At 44.6% G+C, this 18,193-nt stretch overlaps 2 protein-coding genes across 5 annotated transcripts; both read left to right on the top strand.

The window, feature by feature from the left end:
- Nucleotides 1–4,347: 4,347 nt before the first annotated feature.
- LOC107980746 (trypsin Blo t 3) lies at nt 4,348–9,058 on the top strand. The gene is made up of 9 exons (XM_016983136.3): nt 4,348–6,438; nt 6,514–6,661; nt 6,736–6,979; nt 7,070–7,204; nt 7,276–7,426; nt 8,056–8,203; nt 8,280–8,529; nt 8,611–8,751; nt 8,831–9,058. Exons 1-9 carry the CDS (start codon nt 6,384–6,386, stop codon nt 8,981–8,983), a joined length of 1,425 nt encoding a protein of 474 aa, XP_016838625.2. The 5' UTR covers nt 4,348–6,383; the 3' UTR covers nt 8,984–9,058.
- Nucleotides 9,059–13,630: 4,572 nt separating this feature from the next.
- LOC100121977 (UDP-glucuronosyltransferase 2C1) lies at nt 13,631–17,447 on the top strand. 4 transcript variants are annotated; one of them, XM_032597277.1, is made up of 6 exons: nt 13,631–13,768; nt 15,220–15,520; nt 15,595–16,118; nt 16,510–16,741; nt 16,816–17,032; nt 17,106–17,447. In XM_032597277.1, exons 2-6 carry the CDS (start codon nt 15,220–15,222, stop codon nt 17,410–17,412), a joined length of 1,581 nt encoding a protein of 526 aa, XP_032453168.1. In that variant the 5' UTR covers nt 13,631–13,768; the 3' UTR covers nt 17,413–17,447. The 4 variants fall into 4 exon arrangements, with proteins under 4 accessions (XP_032453168.1, XP_008204964.1, XP_016838618.1 ...); XM_008206742.3 differs by lacking the exon at nt 13,631–13,768 and adding an exon at nt 14,468–14,577; XM_016983129.3 differs by lacking the exon at nt 13,631–13,768 and adding an exon at nt 14,590–14,735.
- The last annotated feature ends 746 nt before the right edge of the window (nt 17,448–18,193 follow it).

An 18,193-nucleotide genomic window follows, 5' to 3' on the forward strand; every position in this document is an offset into this window, starting at 1 on the left:
AAACGAAAAATAAAACCAAACCGCGCGAAGCAGAAGCACAGCCTCTTAGAGACGCAACGAAACACGCAAAGTCCTGTAGCCGAAGCTCGTATTAGCAGGTTCTTGCCTTGGGTTACATTTGAATAAGCCTTGAGCCGATAAGCTCATCTAGCGAAGCTCGAGCTTTTTCGCTAATTCCTCGTAAGCTGCAGCTTCTCCCTGCTTTATTTCGGGGGCCGGAATTCATTTGGGACCGCGGTGGCCTCGAGTTAAAATTTAGAATAATATTTTAGTTGGTTCAATTTATACGGCGAATAAGGTTCGAAGGGCTCGAGCTTAATTAGAAACGCCTCTGCAAAACAGTATCTGGTCAAACGGAGGAATTTCATTTACCGAAATACTTTGGCGAGTTGGAGGGCTTCCATTTGCGCTCGAGTCGGACAGTTTGAATGTTTGGTCTTAATCGATGGGAGAGGAGGATGAATTTGCGGTGGTTGATAGAGTGCAGTTGTACGGTAGTTCTCGTCGGCTTAAATACGCGAAAATAGGTCACTCTCCGCTCGGAATGTAAGATACGCGTAAAAATCAGCGACGTAGAGAAAAAATAGAGTCTACCTCGTTAAGAAACAGGAAATGACGAAGAACGCAGCAATAGATTCAAGCTACGACGGTGTAAGAAGCTTCGAGGAAAGGAAGCCGATATCAGGGCTGCGAGGTTGTTCCCGAGGAGAAGGAGTCGGTTATCGGACACTGGGTATACGACATCGTACAGCCCCAGGGACATAACGTCCCCGGCGCACTAGAAAAACACTCGGGAGAGGACAATTTAATGTCATCTACAGCAGAGTAACCGAAGGAAGCTATATACATACTTCGGTCAGTCCGATCTCAAAATGCGAATTTTTGAAAAATTCATCGATAATTCCATAGCCACGACGTGAGAGCGCAGTTCTCTAAAATCGACGTTTCATCGATAACGCCGAGAAAGCAGTGCGCGCAGCGAAATAAATAAAACAGGCAAAACCGAGAGGGGGAGCTGACTGTGGACTGATCGACGCTGAGTAAACTCGAAGAGCGAAGCTAGCTGGGAAATTCGAAAGCGACTGAATTCGCAACTCTCCGACAGAGCGAACACGTATATAGACGAGTTTCTGCGGCGCTAACGAACGCAAATGAGATTCCGTCACTTGGGACTGTATGTGCGTGTGTGGAGCTATGCTCGTCTATGGGTTGTCGGGATAAGCATAACTCTGGAGAGAGAGAGAGAGAGAGAGAGAGAGAGAGAGAGAGAGAGAGAGAGAGAGAGGGTTTTAGGATAAACGGATCGGCCTTTCGATTCTGATGGCGATGATGATCCACGAGCTGTGCTCGTGGATTGAAGGACCGACGTTTGCTTAAACTCCTAATTTAACTCCCTGGTATTATTTTCATACTTCCTTCATACTTATGCTGAAACCGCCTTTTGCTTTATTTCATCCAAATAAGCACACCCGCAGTCATGCATACGCAACGAGAAAAGCAATCAAGATTCCGCTTCTCCGAAAAATAGAGAGAGAGAGAGAGAGAGAGAGAGAGAGAAAACCAAGAAATACACACAATAACGCTCAGCGAACTCGGCGAAAACTTATTTTCATCTCCCTCACAACGACAGCGCCGCGGAGCTTCTCTCCGTCGCAGTCGCCACTTATACCCTCGAAATCTCATAAAAACGCTCGCGCGCGCGCTCCGTATGCATAATGATAATAAAAGCCACTGTGCACATCTACAGTATATACTCTTCCCAGAAATGAAGCTCCGACGCGATTATTATGCGACTGGGAAGCGGGTCGCGACCCAGTTTCTCGATGTTAAAAAACTCTCCGCTTCCGAATTACTCATCATCACGAAGGCGAGACTAGTAGCCCGCAAAGTTTAAAAGGACGCGACTTTGTGTTATTGTCTTGCGAGTCTTCTCTCAAGAATTTTAATTTGTGTATAACATTCTTCGCTCTAGAGTTTACGATTCATTCTCGTTTCGGTTGATACTTATTTTTATATAGTCCGATGCGCGGGTTATTAAAAATTATCATTTCACCTACTCTCTCTGGGTGGAAAGCTTTTCCACTCTGCGAAACGCATTTACATCTCAGTACTTTGTTTCCCCGTGAGATATACAAAAGAGCTTTTAGCCGTGTTTACCACACGGAAGGAGAGAGAGAGAGAGAGAGAGAGAGAGAGAGAGAGAGAGAGAGAGAGAGAGAGAGAGAGAGAGAGAGAGAGCGAGAAATCCTCTTCATTAACCGCACGCCATATACTCGCCGGACGAACAAAAGCCGCATCTCTTATAAAATTTCGACGAAAAGCTCTCCCTCTCTCGACTCCGGCAAGACTATACCGCATGAAAAAGCTCCAGCGCTGGAAGAATCAGATGTAAGCCGAGCTCGACTCGACCTTTAATTAGCAGGTGGATATGTGAGCGCGTGGAGGGAGGGAAAGGGGTAGCATTGTACCTTCGCCGGTGAGTTTTTGGCTTTGCGAATAGCTGCAGGAGTCTCCGAGCTAATTAAAGCTCGGACGAAGGCGGTTATGCTCGTACGCGTTGTGTCGCTGGATTTTCGGGTATTACGCTGTACTGCTGACTGTATATTGTTGCGGCATCGCGTCTCTTTATTTTTCGACTTCATTAGACTCGTCGAATGTAACGTGGTAATTCATCAAGCCCGAATACTGCGCGTACAAAGGACAGGACTTTTAAAATAGAGCTCGACGGTCATCCGAAAAAGGGCTTTCGCATATTTTCATCTCCTCGGCTCACTTTTAATTAGATGCGGATTTCCCGGACGTGTAGCTGCACGTACACGCGCGAGGGACGGGCTAAGCGAAATCGCGGTTTATTTTTCCCCGTAAGCGCAGGAGCAGGAAAATATAAAGGCTTTGAGAGCTTTCGCCTGTATGCGTATACATACACACCTACGTGGCAGCACAGAGAGAGCACGCGGGTTTACTTCAATTATCCAGAGTCTGCGTCGTGCGTCTGGTGGAGTGGAACATTCTTTGTAAATATAGAGAAAAGTCTTTTGTAGCGAATTTTTCCGGACTTGCTCGGGTAATTAGCTTTTTGGTTATATATTCGAGAGAGAGAGAGAGAGAGAGAGAGAGAGAGAGAGAGAGAGAGAGAGAGAGAGAGAGAGAGAAGCACGCACGTGAGAGCTTGAGCTTTGAATGAATTCTCGGATTTTTAATCTACCGTATATTATGGTGTAATAATAATTATAAATTGGTCTCACGATTTTCCACTAATAACGCGCAACACTCGGCTCTCGCACAATAAGCCACATGCCACGAGCTTGCGCGCATTTCATTTACGGTCGATGAAATTTTTTCTCGCGTGCGATGTAATTGTCGCCCACTCTGTCTCCCAATATTTAGCTGCAGGTGTACAGTACTGTATTGGGTTGAACGATGTGAAAGGATTATTTCGTTCTACGGCCGCAGAAATTAAATTTTTTGGAATCTCTTTGTCGTGGCGCTTGATAATACTCTCTAAATCTCTTAGAGTGAAAAATCACTCTAAACCAGTGATAAATCACTCTAAGCTTTCCGCCAAAATTGAGTCACTCGGCTTCGAGTAATTCCTAACTTTTGAAAAGAGTGATATTTTCACTCTTTGCTATGGGTAGGGTGATTTTAGATTTGCAGGTTATGGTTGAGGTTAGGTATTGCAATTACATTTGAGATGATACAAAATGTTGGAGTCTAGAGCATCACACGCATCTAAAGTTTCCTAAAAACACAAAGTATTTGTTATTATTGTTAATGTCCTAACCTAACTTCTTTATATGTATGCACGTATACATGCACATTGCATAGGCATACACATATATGTATGTACATACAAATCGTAAATATATATTTTCATCTCACCTCAGGCAACTTTGATATCATTGTCGACATCCTATATTGTTAAAAATACTGCAACAAACACTTTTGCACATTTTCTAACGAAGCACGTGTTGACGAAGAGAGGGCTCTTTATCAAGTAACTTACTCTTTAAAGAGTTATCGAACAAAGACAATAGAAATCACTCTACAACGAGTAACCTATAGATAGGGACTTCATAGTTTTCACTCGAAGGCGAGTCATTCTATGAACTACTCTTTTTTAGAGTGAAAAAATCACTCGAACAGATTTAGAGAGCGGGAAATACAAAGATAACTCATAATTTTTTCGCCTTTTTTCAATTAATGCATCGCACAATTCTCCGATAACGCACACCGTCATTAAATAACGGAATCGCGCGTTCGCCAGACGCACAACAATACACGGCTCCGGCACAATGGGTCACATGCCGCGAGCTTGCGCGCATTCCATATAGTCGCGCTGAAACTTTTTCTCGCGCGCATTGTGATTACCGTCCATTCTCTCCCGGCTCGACAATTAGCGCCGATTCGGACAATGGAAATTTCGCGGATCAGCCGCGTGTGTGTTAATTCAACGACAATGGCATCGAGCGAGAGCTGCTGCGAAAAACACGCGTCTCGAGAATTAACGAGCTAACTTTCAACGACATAGCCTAAACGTTCGCTAAAGTGTGAAAATCAGCCGTCTTTGAGCGAGAGCTCGAGGTTTTTCTTGAAGCGAAGATTCGCTCGAAATATCATCGATACGATGCATAATTGCTCAGAGGTACATAATATGCCCTCTGTCGGAAATTTATTCATCCATTCGAGCGCGGCAGCCGCACGCGAGCACAGACATACGCAGGATCATTATATCGTCTATTTCATTCCACTTACATGTATTCCGCGCGGGAAATACCGTAAAAGTTACGAGTCTGTAAAATTATACGAAATAACTGCGCAGCCGTATAATTCTGATACGATGAAATATGTATGGTTAAATCGACGACACACGAGGAATTCATCGCGTGTGTTATGACAGAATCGCTGTATAGCGATAATATTCCATGAAGCATATTATGAAGCGTGTGTGTACATACGCATATAATCAGAGGCTGAAAGTTGAGCTTCATTACAATGATAAAGCCTAATTCACGACGGCGTAATTCGCGCGCGATGCTCCTCAAACAAAGGATCGCTTGGCCGGCTTTAACGTCGTACATCTTGAATTTACAGCCGGCACTGCAGTGGGACTCGTTGTTGTTCGAAGTTTCGAGAGGAAACCGCCAAGAGGGAGAGGTCATAACGCGCTGCGTTTTACGGTCGGCAAGCGCGGGCTACATCGCCCGCCACATACGGCCCGCCTTCATATGGTAAATAACCATTATAACCAGCGAGAGTGAGAGAGTCAGCTCTCTCGCATTCGAATCGCTGAAAGATACGGCTGAGCTTTCCAGCGAAAAAGATAGCGGCTTTTATCATCGCGTTACAAGTATTTCGCTATTAAAAACGATACAGCCCCGAAAAATAAGCGATATCCCATAACTCAATGTTTTTCTTTTTTTCAGCTCCGACAGCTCGATTCCGGGTTATAAATCGGCGCCTAGGGGGAGGCCGCGGTACACGATCCACCTGTGCGCGAGGACGAGCCGCGCGTGCATATAAAACTCGCGCGATTCGCCCGCGGCGCGCATTCTTTTCTCGAAATTGATATCAAAGAATCCCGGAAAAATTCCTCCCGCGCGCGCGCGTTGTATTGCCTGCGCGCTCTGATTCGCTCTGTCCGCTTACACATTCGGCTTGCGTCGGCGGCGTTATGCTCTGTTTCGCTTATTTCGGCTTGGCCCGCGCGTATTGTCGTCGTGAATCGCGCTGCCGCGAGGCCGGAAATTACGCGCGTGTGGATTTGCTCGACTGAGCGAGAGCGAAAGTGTGTGTGTGTGTGTGTGTGTGTATGCGCACGGGGGAGTTGAGGGAAACCAATATTTGGCTGCAGGTGCTGTACTGCGGCGTGTGCGGTATTGGGGGGGAATGATGCGGATGGATTCTTTTGTTCTGGGGAGGTGGAGAGGAGTGGAAAAGGTGGATGATAAAAAAGTAGGCTTGCGAAGACGAATGGCAAGAGGTTGAAGGCTTGTGTATGAATTCTTGGTAAAAAGTTTCTGCTTTGTTGCGATTCCGGGTTGAGTTTTGTTCATGGTTTCATGAATATTCGGAATTTCCTTATGATCGATTCAAAGTGCGAGTATATTTTGTTTGATAAAAAGATTAGTATGCAAAGACAGATGTAAATTAAAGTTAAACATTGGAAGTAACAGAGACGCTTGGTCTTATACGTTTTAATTGTATTGAGTTTTAGTTTTTATTACCATACAAAATTAAATGTTATCGGCCAATAAATTACGATAAGTTAAAAGAAATAATCTTTGTCAAGCAGACGTATTTAAAATTGTATATAAAAAGCATCGGTGTTAGAAAACCGACGATTATTGTATCAGGAACACCCAATAATCAACAACTCCACAATGAAAGAATTAACATCCATCGTTTTTCTCCTGTCTCTCGTTGCGACGATTCACAGTGAGCGTAATTAATAATAATATTATTAAAAATATCGTTGATAAGGATAAATTATTAAATTTATGTACTAATCAGGTTTACGAACAAGAATTCACAGAGGCTCGACTGCTTTCGAAGGACAATACCCATACCAGGTGTCACTACGAACAGAAAAGAAAGGTCACTTCTGCGGTGGTTCAATTATCAATCAACGATGGATTTTGACTGCTGCGCATTGCTTAGAGTAAGAATATTCAGTCGAATCGAAAAATATAAGAACGATAAAAAATGTATTCTTAACATTATTATTATGAATAGCGAGGATGACATAAAAGTTGTGGTCGGCACAAATTCTCTATACGAAGGAACCGAATACGAGGTTGTAAGAAGTATTATCCACGAAGGTTTCGATGCGAAAACGGTCGAAAATGATATTGGCCTCGTGCGCGTTGACCGAGACATTCATTTCAACGACAAGGTGCAACCGATCACACTAGCTTCAAAGAACACGAAGGCTGATGGCAATGAAATCGTAGTTTTGACTGGTTGGGGTAGAATTGAGGTAAGCGATTGAATTAACGCGAATGTGGTTTGGTAATAAAACTAAAACTATATGTTAGACAAGTTTTGATCATTTGAAATGAAATTTCAGGATTATAGCAAACCCGAACGACTACAATACATTATATTGGAAATTTACGACTTCGATAAATGCAAGAGGACGGAACCGAGGGTATCTAAAACGGAGCTTTGCACGCTCGCTAGAAGGGGCGGAACTGCTTGCATCGTGAGTATTAGATATTCGTAAACGACTACACCGATTTTGTAAGGGCATTGCAATGTAATCGTATTTTTCAGGGTGACTCGGGTGGACCTGTCGTTAATAGAGATGGTATTCAAGTCGGCGTTGTTTCACATAGATATCAAAGTTGTGGGGCAGCAGTTCCTGATATACATGCTCGAGTTTCTAGCTTCCGCGACTGGATAGATAAGAAAATAGCTCATAACTAGATCAAGGCGGTAATTACATATTCGAATCATATTCTCTGACAAGTTACTAATACGTGGTTGAAAAGTTTGTCATACTATTTCTCGTTTCAATATTTTATCAAAATTCTGGTTAAAAATTAATCTATGTCAATACAATCAATAAAGACAAGCAGTTGTTGGTTTTAACTTATTCTATTATTCTATTGTCCCTGTCAATCCAAATTTTTTTTTTAGAAAAGAATGAGTACATACTGTTACGAAAGAAGTATTCAAAAATTTACAATGAGCAAAATATTAAAATAATTCAGTTTCATATCCCTTCTAACAATACTTAGAGATGCCAAAAGACTTCATTCAAAAAATTTTATCTTCAAATTCTTATCAGTCAACACATCACGTATCTTCTGAATAAGAGTGGAATCGAATGTTTAAAAATCAAACATACTCAATAAAGACGGTAAAATCATATTCTGATAGCGACATATCAGTTCGTTGAAACACGTTGAGCCTTCTGCATTATTAACAATATGAAAGTAATAAGCACTACAATTTTTCTGATTTCAATCATCGTATTGGCACACGGTAAGAGAAACTAAGGCAAAAAAGCATAAGTATGAGTCTTTCACTTCAGTACTAACATTTGTTTAGGGTTGAGACGAACGCGAATTCATGGAGGTTCCCAAGCTCCGGAAGGTCACTTCCCATACCAGGTATCTCTACAAAGGCCGTTTCATTTTTGCGGTGGCTCAATCATCAACGAGCGATGGATTTTAACCGCCGCGCACTGCCTCAAAGGGTGAGAATTCGCAAAATATCGAATGATTTCTCTATTTTTCAACTGTTATTCTATAAATTTTGATTTTCATGTTCAGTAAGGAGGTCGGTAAAATCAAAATTGTAGTTGGTAGTACGTCAAAATTCGAAGGCAAAGCGTATCAAGCTGAAAAGCTCATCTATCACGATGATTACACCACGGCAGCATTGAAAAGTGATATTGGCCTAGTGCGAGTTAACAAAAACATCGAGTTTAACGATAACGTCCAGCCAATCAAACTTGCTTCGAAAGATACGACTACGGATATCAACGAAAGCGTTATTAGTGCTGGATGGGGTAGGGTCGAGGTAAGCAAAGAGATCAGAAAGTTAATGTCCAAACTCTTCATAAAAGATTTGTTTTACAAAACTTTAAACGTGGAATTTCAGGACGACACTTTGCCCGAAAAACTTCAGTATATCATATTCAAAGTGTCTGACACGAAGAAATGTAATAGGTCATATTACAGAACCTCCGTAGGGGAAACGCAAATTTGTACTATTTCAAAAAGAGGACAAGGTTCCTGTACAGTGAGTATCTTTGCTTCCATATCGCGTCTGTCTATATGAATAACTAAAAGTACAATCATTTTATTTCAACTTATTCTAGGGTGATTCTGGCGGTCCATTGGTCAACACAAATGGTATTCAAGTGGGCATTTCATCGTTCATACGTGGCGGATGCGGACACGGCTTACCGGAGATCTTCACTCGAGTTTCCAGTTTTAGAGACTGGATCGACGAGAAAATCGGCCAAAATTGATTCCCATACGCAAACACAGCGTCAAATAAAAAACCGACACGTTTCACGCTCGAATAAAGTCCATAAATGACAAAACCAGCCGCATTTCTTCAGAGCGAGCTCACAATCATCCGTATAATATGTAAACAAGTGCTCAAAGTTTAAACAAGCTCAAAACCTGCCTATACACTTCTCGCCGAATCGGCCTTCATTTATCACTTGTTTACACACTCGAATCACTTGTCACTCCTTCCACAGCATTCACGCAGCCGCGCATATATTTTCACGCAAACACAGAGACAAATTCAGCCAAGCAGATGCGCCGCGCACCGAAAACTCAAGGCCCCGAGAGATTCTTCTTCGGCTATATCTACGCTGTAAACACACAGCAGCGACGTCCCGGTATAAAATGTGACGTGCCCGTGGAAAAAGAAAGGGCCGACGGCGGCGCGCAAACCTTGTAAAAGCGCAAAAAGACCGACATACCGTTGCGCGCATAGAGTACGAGGCGAAAGGCGAACGAAAAGAGACGCGCGAATAAACGGACGTGGAGAGAGGAAAACGCTCGACGAAAAGAGGCGAAAAGGAAGAAGAAAATTCATGCGCGCGCGTGCAGGAAAAATTGATGGTTAGCGCGCGGTAATTACACGACGAGTCGGCTATGTTTGAGGCCTTATGCAAATCGCTCTGAATGAAATATCGTTGCGGCTCGTTTGAATGTTAAGATTTAACGTGTTTTCCGAATATATTCGCGGAGAAATTGAAAGTCATATCATTTTTTTATAATTTTACGCTTGACAAAATCATTGTATATAAGCGATGAGCAATAGACGCGAGCGGATCAATGCCGCGATTCGCTCGGCTGTACACGGTTGGCGTTATTCAAATAATGCCGGCATTCGTGTGATTCGAGGTATCGAACTTTATTGAGGATAGATCGAAGTATTTCGGTGTAATAATAATCATTTTTAGTTCCTCGTCGTCGTCGCACACCGAGACCTTCTTTTACTTGTCAAAAGCATCAGCAGGCTATCAGTCGCCTCTGTATTTTTCGCCTCTTTGATTAGCGCGACTATCTGAGCGCACCTGCAGCAGCAGTTCACCTCTCATTTTAAGTCGAGGCGCAGCGGCACAAAGAGAGCAAGAGAGAGAGAGAGAGAGAGAGAGAGAGAGAGAAAGAGAGAGAGAGAGATAGAGAGCTGGCCCCCGACGACGTTAACGAAGTGAGAGTCGCTGATAAAACACAATGCTTGTAATCTCGAGAACGCCGGCCATTAAATTCTCTGAAAGGTGTCTGACTTCTGTTGAGTTTTGCGTTCTTCCTCTCTCCTACAGCAAATAGTCGCTGGGCTAATTTTGCCGCGTGCCATTATAAATTTTATTAATTAACTGCCTTTTCCGCTCGTCTGTAATTATACGGCGCAGGCTTTGCTGGTTTTATCGTTACAACGCTTATTATTCTTCCTTTTATTTCTTCGAGAATTTATTGTCGGGGTAGATGGATACGATTAAATTTTGCGAAAGAGAGAGATAGATAGAGAGAGAGAGAGAGAGAGAGACAGAGAGAGAGAGAGAGAGAGAGAGAGAGAGAGAGAGAGAGAGAGAGAGAGAGAGAGTTTGTCAAAGGGAAATGCGAACGTCAAAAGCACACGAGTGTCTAAGTCCCGCGAAAGTCGCTAGGATGGTTCCGCTCCGAGCTTTTCAGTTATTTCAGAGTAATGTGTCAGCTGCAGGCGTATCGGCTCGTTTCACGTCCGTCTAATCGTCGATACGAGCCTGTGTGTGTCGCTTCTATATTCGCTTCACGGGAATAACTATTTTTTTACTCGTACTACAAAATCGAACGATAAACTAATCCTATTCTAAAACTAACATTCAGAGCTTGCGTATAACACGAAGCATCGATTTTACTCCCTATCATATCCACGACATGAAAAGAAAGCAATAATCCATTGGTCAATATCAATAACCCGAGGCACACGCACATTCAGAGCAGCAATCAGTCACGCTCTTCTCATTAATTTCAATTATATCATCCCCTCCCCCCCCTCCCACAGCCGGCAAATCGAATTACTCTACCCACTCACACAGAAGCTACGGGCGAAATTCGCACTGCGAACTTTAATTCGCTCGTATACGCAGAGCTGCGCCATTAACAATCACCTTAATGCCGGCTCAATTATCGGTCGAAACCCACGCTCGCGCGTGTGCAGCTCCGCCTAACGACTTGCCGAGCGGTATACTCGCGTTAAGATAATTAACCGATCTGTCGTCTATACATATCCCCGCATTGGTTCAAGACCTCTCAGACCTGAGCTCCTATTTCGAGATGTACGTGTGCCTACGGCGCATACAGGCTTTACGAGCTTTCGAGTAATCTCCGATGAGTTCGACCTACATAAAATTTATTTATTTGTAAAATAGAAGACAGCTTTTAACAAAATGCATCGAGAGACTCGAGGTCATTGGCGATTCAGTCCGCGTTCCGGAGTCGAAATTTTCCGGCTAGTCGCAGGTGGACACTGCCGCCGGTGCGCCGGGGCGAATCGATAGTCGATCCTTACTTATGAGTCTTCCGGCTGCCGACGCTGGGAACTACTTCCTCCGCCGCACGCGTTCGAGCTATTTTACGAGGAGGTGCGAAGCCGAGAAGGAGAAGGATGAAGAAGTGCCTTGGGAGCCTGCCATGGGTGTTACGGGAGAATCATCGTTTATACTTCGATCAATGGACTCGTTGCCATGATTTTAATCTTCTTCTCACTACCATTTTTTTATTTTAAATAAAAAATGAGGATAAGCCTCTTTGCGGAAAATCGTATGAGAAAACAGAAGAGATAGAGCAAGATCTCCACTCGTGGGAGTGGAGGGCATTTGTCGAGGGTGAAAAACGAGGGGAATTCAACGAGGGACCTGCATTCGGCTGCAATTCGCCCCCACACCGATGTTGTAAGTTTCGAGATCGGTCGATAGGTTTACCCATAAATTTCAAGGCTTTCTCTTCGAAAAAGTAATAATAATACCCGACTGGAAAGAATCAACTCGATGCATCCGGAAATCCTTGTCACTCTCGCGGTGGTCTTTAAAATACAGCAGTCCCACACGTGAAGCTCGTCGGAATCACTTCGCACCCGCGGCGCTTCATCCACGACTCTGGCGAGGGAGAAACACGAAAGAGCAACACGATTATGTTATTAAACGCCGGGTGAGTGAGAGAGTGTTTCAAAACACGAGCGAATGGAAATTTTAATGAGATTTGCTTGTATCTCGTGTATATACTCCCGGAGTAATTTTAATCACATATAAAACAGAGCTATCGTTTTCGAATCCAATGCACAGCATCACAGGTGTTTTGAAAACGAGGCATTTACCATACACGGGTATAAAACGCACGCGGCGGCTTTTTCTCTCTCATTCGTCCGCGTAGACATGACAGAGAGAGAGAGAGAGAGAGAGAGAGAGAGAGAGTTCGCGTTATTGCGCATTTAAAATTTATTAGCAGCGCGAGCGGTCCGGCTTCTTCGCTGCTGGCTCCTGTTTTAGGCATTTTCTCTCTCTCTCTCTCTCTCTCTCTCTCTCTCTCTCTCTCTCTCTCTCGTGTACACGCGTCGACTACAACTTTTTCCTCCGCAACGTGTTTGTGTGTGTGCGTCGCGGATGAAAATTCCAGGAATTTTCTTCTACGCTGCCAGTTGCAGCATCTCGACAATTTGCCCGACGCTTCTCCGACTGTCACCTTTGAGCTGGAACGACACACGGGACGAGGCTTGTTTCTCGCGAGTTGCTCTGGGGCATCTCTGGGGCAATGACTCTGCTGTAAGGTTCTTTGATATTTTTATGAGGTGTGGGAGTTTGCGATTGGTTATCCACTTCTAATCTCACGATATGGTGTGTATTACTTCTGGGCGGATATGTATTTTTATTTTTGTAAGTTTTTAACAAGAAATTATCAAACACTACTCGGATCCGACGTTGAAAAACAAGACGTTTCCGCTTCCTGACTAGAGAACAATTTTCCGTACACCTGCAGATCGAAAGAAATATTTATGCGAGTATTCAATACTCGATCTGAAAAATATCAAACGAACCAAACAGAAATTGACTGATCTGTCGATTCTGCCATTCGAGCCATCTGTCCCCCTTTTCAAAACTCGCATTTCAAAATATCTCGATATTACGTATATTTCGGAGGAAATCGCTTCCTTTGAAGCGATCGACAGTCGAATGGGTGGAAGGGCAAAAAAACTAATTCATCCTTCCACAGACACGATAGTCGAATCCGAAATTTATACATCCACTCGGACCGATTGGCAATATTCGCACGTGGCTTCTTATACACGCACGCGCGGCAGGACCGCGGAATTCGCACGATAATTTAGCGAGAACCCGAGGGGTCAACGTTTTATGGGGCCGTTAAGGCGTCGGCTGGACGTATATTTATGCCCGAAGTGTCGCTCGCACACACACACACACACACACACAAGCTCACACCCATGCGCGTACACGAGGCCGCGTCGATTAGACTGTTTACCACGCTGCAATAATTATTATTATTCCGCGCATCGGAAGAAAGGCTTACGTACACTGCTACATACACGAGAAAAATTTAGCCGTCGAGTGGCATTGTAGAGAGAGACGAGTGTTTACGCGTTTTCCGCCTCGCGCTTTTATTGTCCGCCGCGAGCTTTTCCGCGATCTACACATCGCTGTGCAGCAGCCGCGCGCACGAGACCAAAGTTTTTGATCGATCCGCGCGAGACTTAGGACTGCCAACGTAGCGTGACTTTCTCGCTTCGCGTGGAAATATAGGTAGATGTATAGGATGTAGAGCGAGCGAGGTATTGAGAAAAGTGCCCGAGGATTTTGAGGATTCGAAGTGAAAGTTTTATCGTCCTCGATATTGTTCTTCATCGAGATTGTTAGAGCCGCGTCGTCGAGGGCTTTAGTGCGCCAGCCGAAACAATAAAGGATAAATGATCGTTGTGAAAAATGTGTTGTTTTGCCGGAAAAAGATCACTCCGACGAGATCGGCGAGAGAGAGAGAGAGAGAGAGAGAGAGAGAGAGAGAGAGAGAGAGAGAGAGAGAGAGAGAGAGAGAGAGAGAGAGAGAGAGAGTCTGCAGGATAGGAAAGTTTTTACTGTCTGTGCTGAAGAGCGTAAATAAAAGGGCTATTGAACGGTTTCAGCTTTTAAGGGCTGTTTAGCTCTTCGGGGTTATTGTGGCGATTTGTCGAAGGAAGAGTAAAATATTTTTAGCGAACCGTGTAGAAATTAGACGAGAACGCATAACATCGGTTAGTGCGTGATGTTATAGTTGCGTAACACGTCCTTCTACTTCGTTGCCGGCACTTGTCGGCGCGACTTACTCAGCTCTTTTTATTGACCACGTATATAGCGCAGACATCAGAGCACGTGCTGCTGCAGTTTCTCGAGAGCTATACTTATATCTCTAATACGTCTTTTTGCACTATTGTCGAGTCATTGGGTGGAGATACCGATGTTATCGACTGCTGCAAACGTCTTTTTTCCTCTTCGACTTCTTTTTCGCGTTGAATATAGACGAGGCTCTGATGACTTCTCGCAAATGACTGCAGTGATGTTCTACTGCGGTGAATGTGGTAAGCTAGTGTGACAGAATTCTTGGACTGTTGTGATCGTTGTTGTTTAAAAATTTGATATACACTCGAGTAATTGCTGCTCGTGTTATCTTCAAAAATCAATTTTTAAATGATAACGATAGCTTGACATACTATGTTTGTGTTTGGTTCGCTTGAAGGTTAGTTTTCTATTTATGGCTTCGCGTAAGTACTGCATATAACTGAGATTCGTACACTCTAACGATTTCATTCCTGGTCATTTCCTTGCTTTTTACGCACCTTTAACTATCACCGTACCTTATCATCAAGCGACTCGTTATAATCTTCGCCAAGCCACGGTAAGCTGTTTTACGTCCGTTCGCGGACTCTCTCTCTCTCTCTCTCTCTCTCTCTCTATTGCATTACAGCCACGGGTCATACGAGCATTTGAAATCGCGTTATGCTGCATCGGGCCACGGCGACAAAACTCCACTGTACCGTCCGTTGCAGTTAATTTAATCATCGTGCCGTTGCGAATTTCGAGCTCGCGCGCACGCGTGCAGTGCGCCACATCCGATATAACGAATTAATGCTGTTTCAATTAAACAATCCAACGCGCCGAGCGTGAATTATACTGCTAGTCGTGAATCAAAATGTTTTGGATGTTTTACTTTACTTTTTCAGATGAATTTTTTCATTTGGATTCTGGCGCTGAGTCTAACCGTGACAGGAGGTGGCGCGGATGGGAAGTTGAAGATTCTAGCGCTGATGCCGTACAACGGGAAGAGCCACTTTTATTTCGCCCAGGTTCTGTTCGAGGAACTGGCAATACGCGGGCACGACGTTACGGTGCTTAGCCATTTTCCGAGGAAGACGCCTCTGACGAATTACCGCGACATCAGCATGACCAGTGAAATATCGAAGGGTGTGCACGGCGTTAGTATGGAAGACATGAGCGCCAGGAGCCTGTACTCTAAGATGATGGGTACGGTATTGGATTTTTCGCCTCTTTACAGTTTATCTTTGCGAATGTTAAAACTGTATTCTTATGCCTACCAGTGTTTTTCGACAGAGGACTGTACCAAGTCTGTCACGAAGGACTGGCCCATCTGAACGTCCAGAAGCTCCTGAAGTCCAACGAGCACTACGACCTCCTCATCACCGAGATGTTCAACACCGACTGTTTCCTGGGCTTCGTGTACAAGTTCGGCGCACCCCACGTGTCCATTCGCACGTCGCCCCTGTCAACTTGGGCAGTGGATCGAACTGGGAATCCTGATAACCCGTCCTACATACCGGGTACCACTGCTGGACACCCTTCCAGAATGAACTTGCTGCAGAGGCTGGACAATCTGGTCTACAACGTGTTCTACAAGATCGTGTACAGGATTTACGACGTTTACTGCGAGCAGGTGGCCATGAGGTATTTCGGGAAGGATATGCCTCACCTGGACGACATCGCGAGGAACGCCAGTCTCTTTCTAGTGAACAGCCACTTCGTGCACCAGTACTCGAAGCCGTTGGTTCCGACCGTGAAGGAGGTGGCTGGTCTGCACGTGAGAAACCCCAAACCTCTGCCGAAGGTGACATTTTTCGAAATTAACTCTCTTCCGCTGTAAAAAGAAATTAAATAATCCATAAGCCATTCTCGAAGAAATCATACAGCCCCGCGAAAAATCATCCGCGCAACTCAGCCAAGCTCTCGATAATCCATTCGTGTAAAATCAGTCGAATAAAATAATTCCATCCCCAGGCACAATTTCCCCCCGTCTAATAAGGAAATCGTTAAGCCGAGCCACGTATTATATATCTATAGAGCTTCGCTTCTCGTGCCCACCTCTCTCCCAATCGAAGATCCGGGCAATTCTCACGTATAAAGCGTCGAGCTGGCCCGATTGGTTTTCCTTCGATTATACCTCCTTCCTTCCGCGGAATTAAAAGGAGCAGCGACGATAAAAAGCAGCGAGCTTGCAGGATTTGGAAAATTGGATATCGGGAGCGAAGCAGGGCTTGCTTTACCTGAACCTCGGCTCGATGCTCGCGGCCTCGAGCATGGCTGCGGAGAAGAGACAAGCCTTCCTCGAGGCATTTCGACAGCTCGAGGGATATCGCGTACTCATGAAGTGGGACGACGAGGAGAGTGGCGTTGAGAGTCTGCCTGGGAATGTTAAGCTGATCAAGTGGGCGCCGCAGAACGACGTTTTACGTGAGTGCAGGATTCTTTATCTTCGAACGAATTTGAAATTTTTAATTTATGTATTTATCGAAGTCTCGTCGCAGACCATCCGAATGTGAAGCTGTTCATCTCGCACGCGGGGATGTTGGGGACGATAGAGGCGCTTCACGCTGGAGTTCCGATGGTGGCGATTCCGTTCTTCGGTGATCAGATGACCAATGCTCGGTTGCTCGAGGAACGAGGCCTGGGAATTGTATTGGAGTACCGGGACATAACCTTCGAAACCGTGAACAGGACGTTGCACAGAGTTCTCCAACCCAAGTAAAATATCGTCACTGTTTTGCACTTTTGTTTAAATAAGATATTGTTACTAATGAAGCTTACTTATCGGTAGATACGCGAAGACAGCCAAGGAGCTTTCCGACGCTTTCCGTGACAGACCGATGCCACCGTTGGACGAAGCCGTCTATTGGATCGAGTACGTGGCTCGACACAAAGACACAGCGGCAGTGAGGCTCATGCGTACACCTGCACTGGATCTTCACCTCTATCAGTATTTTCTACTCGACGTACTAGCTTTAATCTTTTTCGCACTGTTAACCTTTTTCTGGTGTCTAAGACAGTTGGGAAGAACCATCTATAAGCTTATTGCCAGAAAACATGACGAGAGCTCGAAAAAATCGAAGAAGAAGAAAAATTGAGTATGAACAAAAATACATTTTTTTACTCTCCGAAACGCCATTTGAATTTGCCAAAAAAATCTCCACTCCTAAGCAGTGTTAAATACTCCATCAACTCCAGCCAACGAGATTCCAATTCACAGTTTCAAAACACCCGAGCCAAACTCTATCTTTCCCACCCTCTCTTCACTAGCAGCCGCTAAACTCATAAACAACGCAATTCCCCAATTCCCGCTCCTCGTTAAATCCATCACACCTCGCCACCGCTGGGAAATTCTAATTTTTCCACTGCCGCTAAAGTTCGCTCTCTTTCTCTCTCTCTCTCTCTCTCTCTCTCTCTCTCTCTCTCTCTCTCGCTCTCCCTCGCCACCAGTACATTGGACGCGTTCTCTCTCTACCCCCTTTTCGAAACTTGTTTCGGCCCGTGGCGTGTAGGTATACACGCGAAAAGCTCGCGAATCGGTATAACGATTTGCGTGTATATAGCTCCGAGAGTCTCGCGCAAGCTGTTACATGATAAACGCGAGCTTGCGCCAGCCGATACTGACGTCCCGACAATATGATTGCGTTGTACTTTGCGCGATTTTCGAAAGCTGATTGACGAGGCTGACTGCATTTTTTTTGGTGCGTATTGGAAACGATTTTTTAAAATCAAGGTTTGCACCGTAATCCGTCGTTTCTCATTGTCGCAAGGAGCTTTTTTCCCGAGAAACCGTAGAAATAAAGCCGGCCGCCGTACAACGCGACGGTGGCGAAACTAATCGTTATAATCATAAATCTGTTCGGAAAAAATGCAGTCGCG

Source organism: Nasonia vitripennis, chromosome 2 (genome assembly GCF_009193385.2).
Source record: "Nasonia vitripennis strain AsymCx chromosome 2, Nvit_psr_1.1, whole genome shotgun sequence".
NCBI classification, from domain to species: Eukaryota; Metazoa; Arthropoda; class Insecta; order Hymenoptera; family Pteromalidae; genus Nasonia; species Nasonia vitripennis.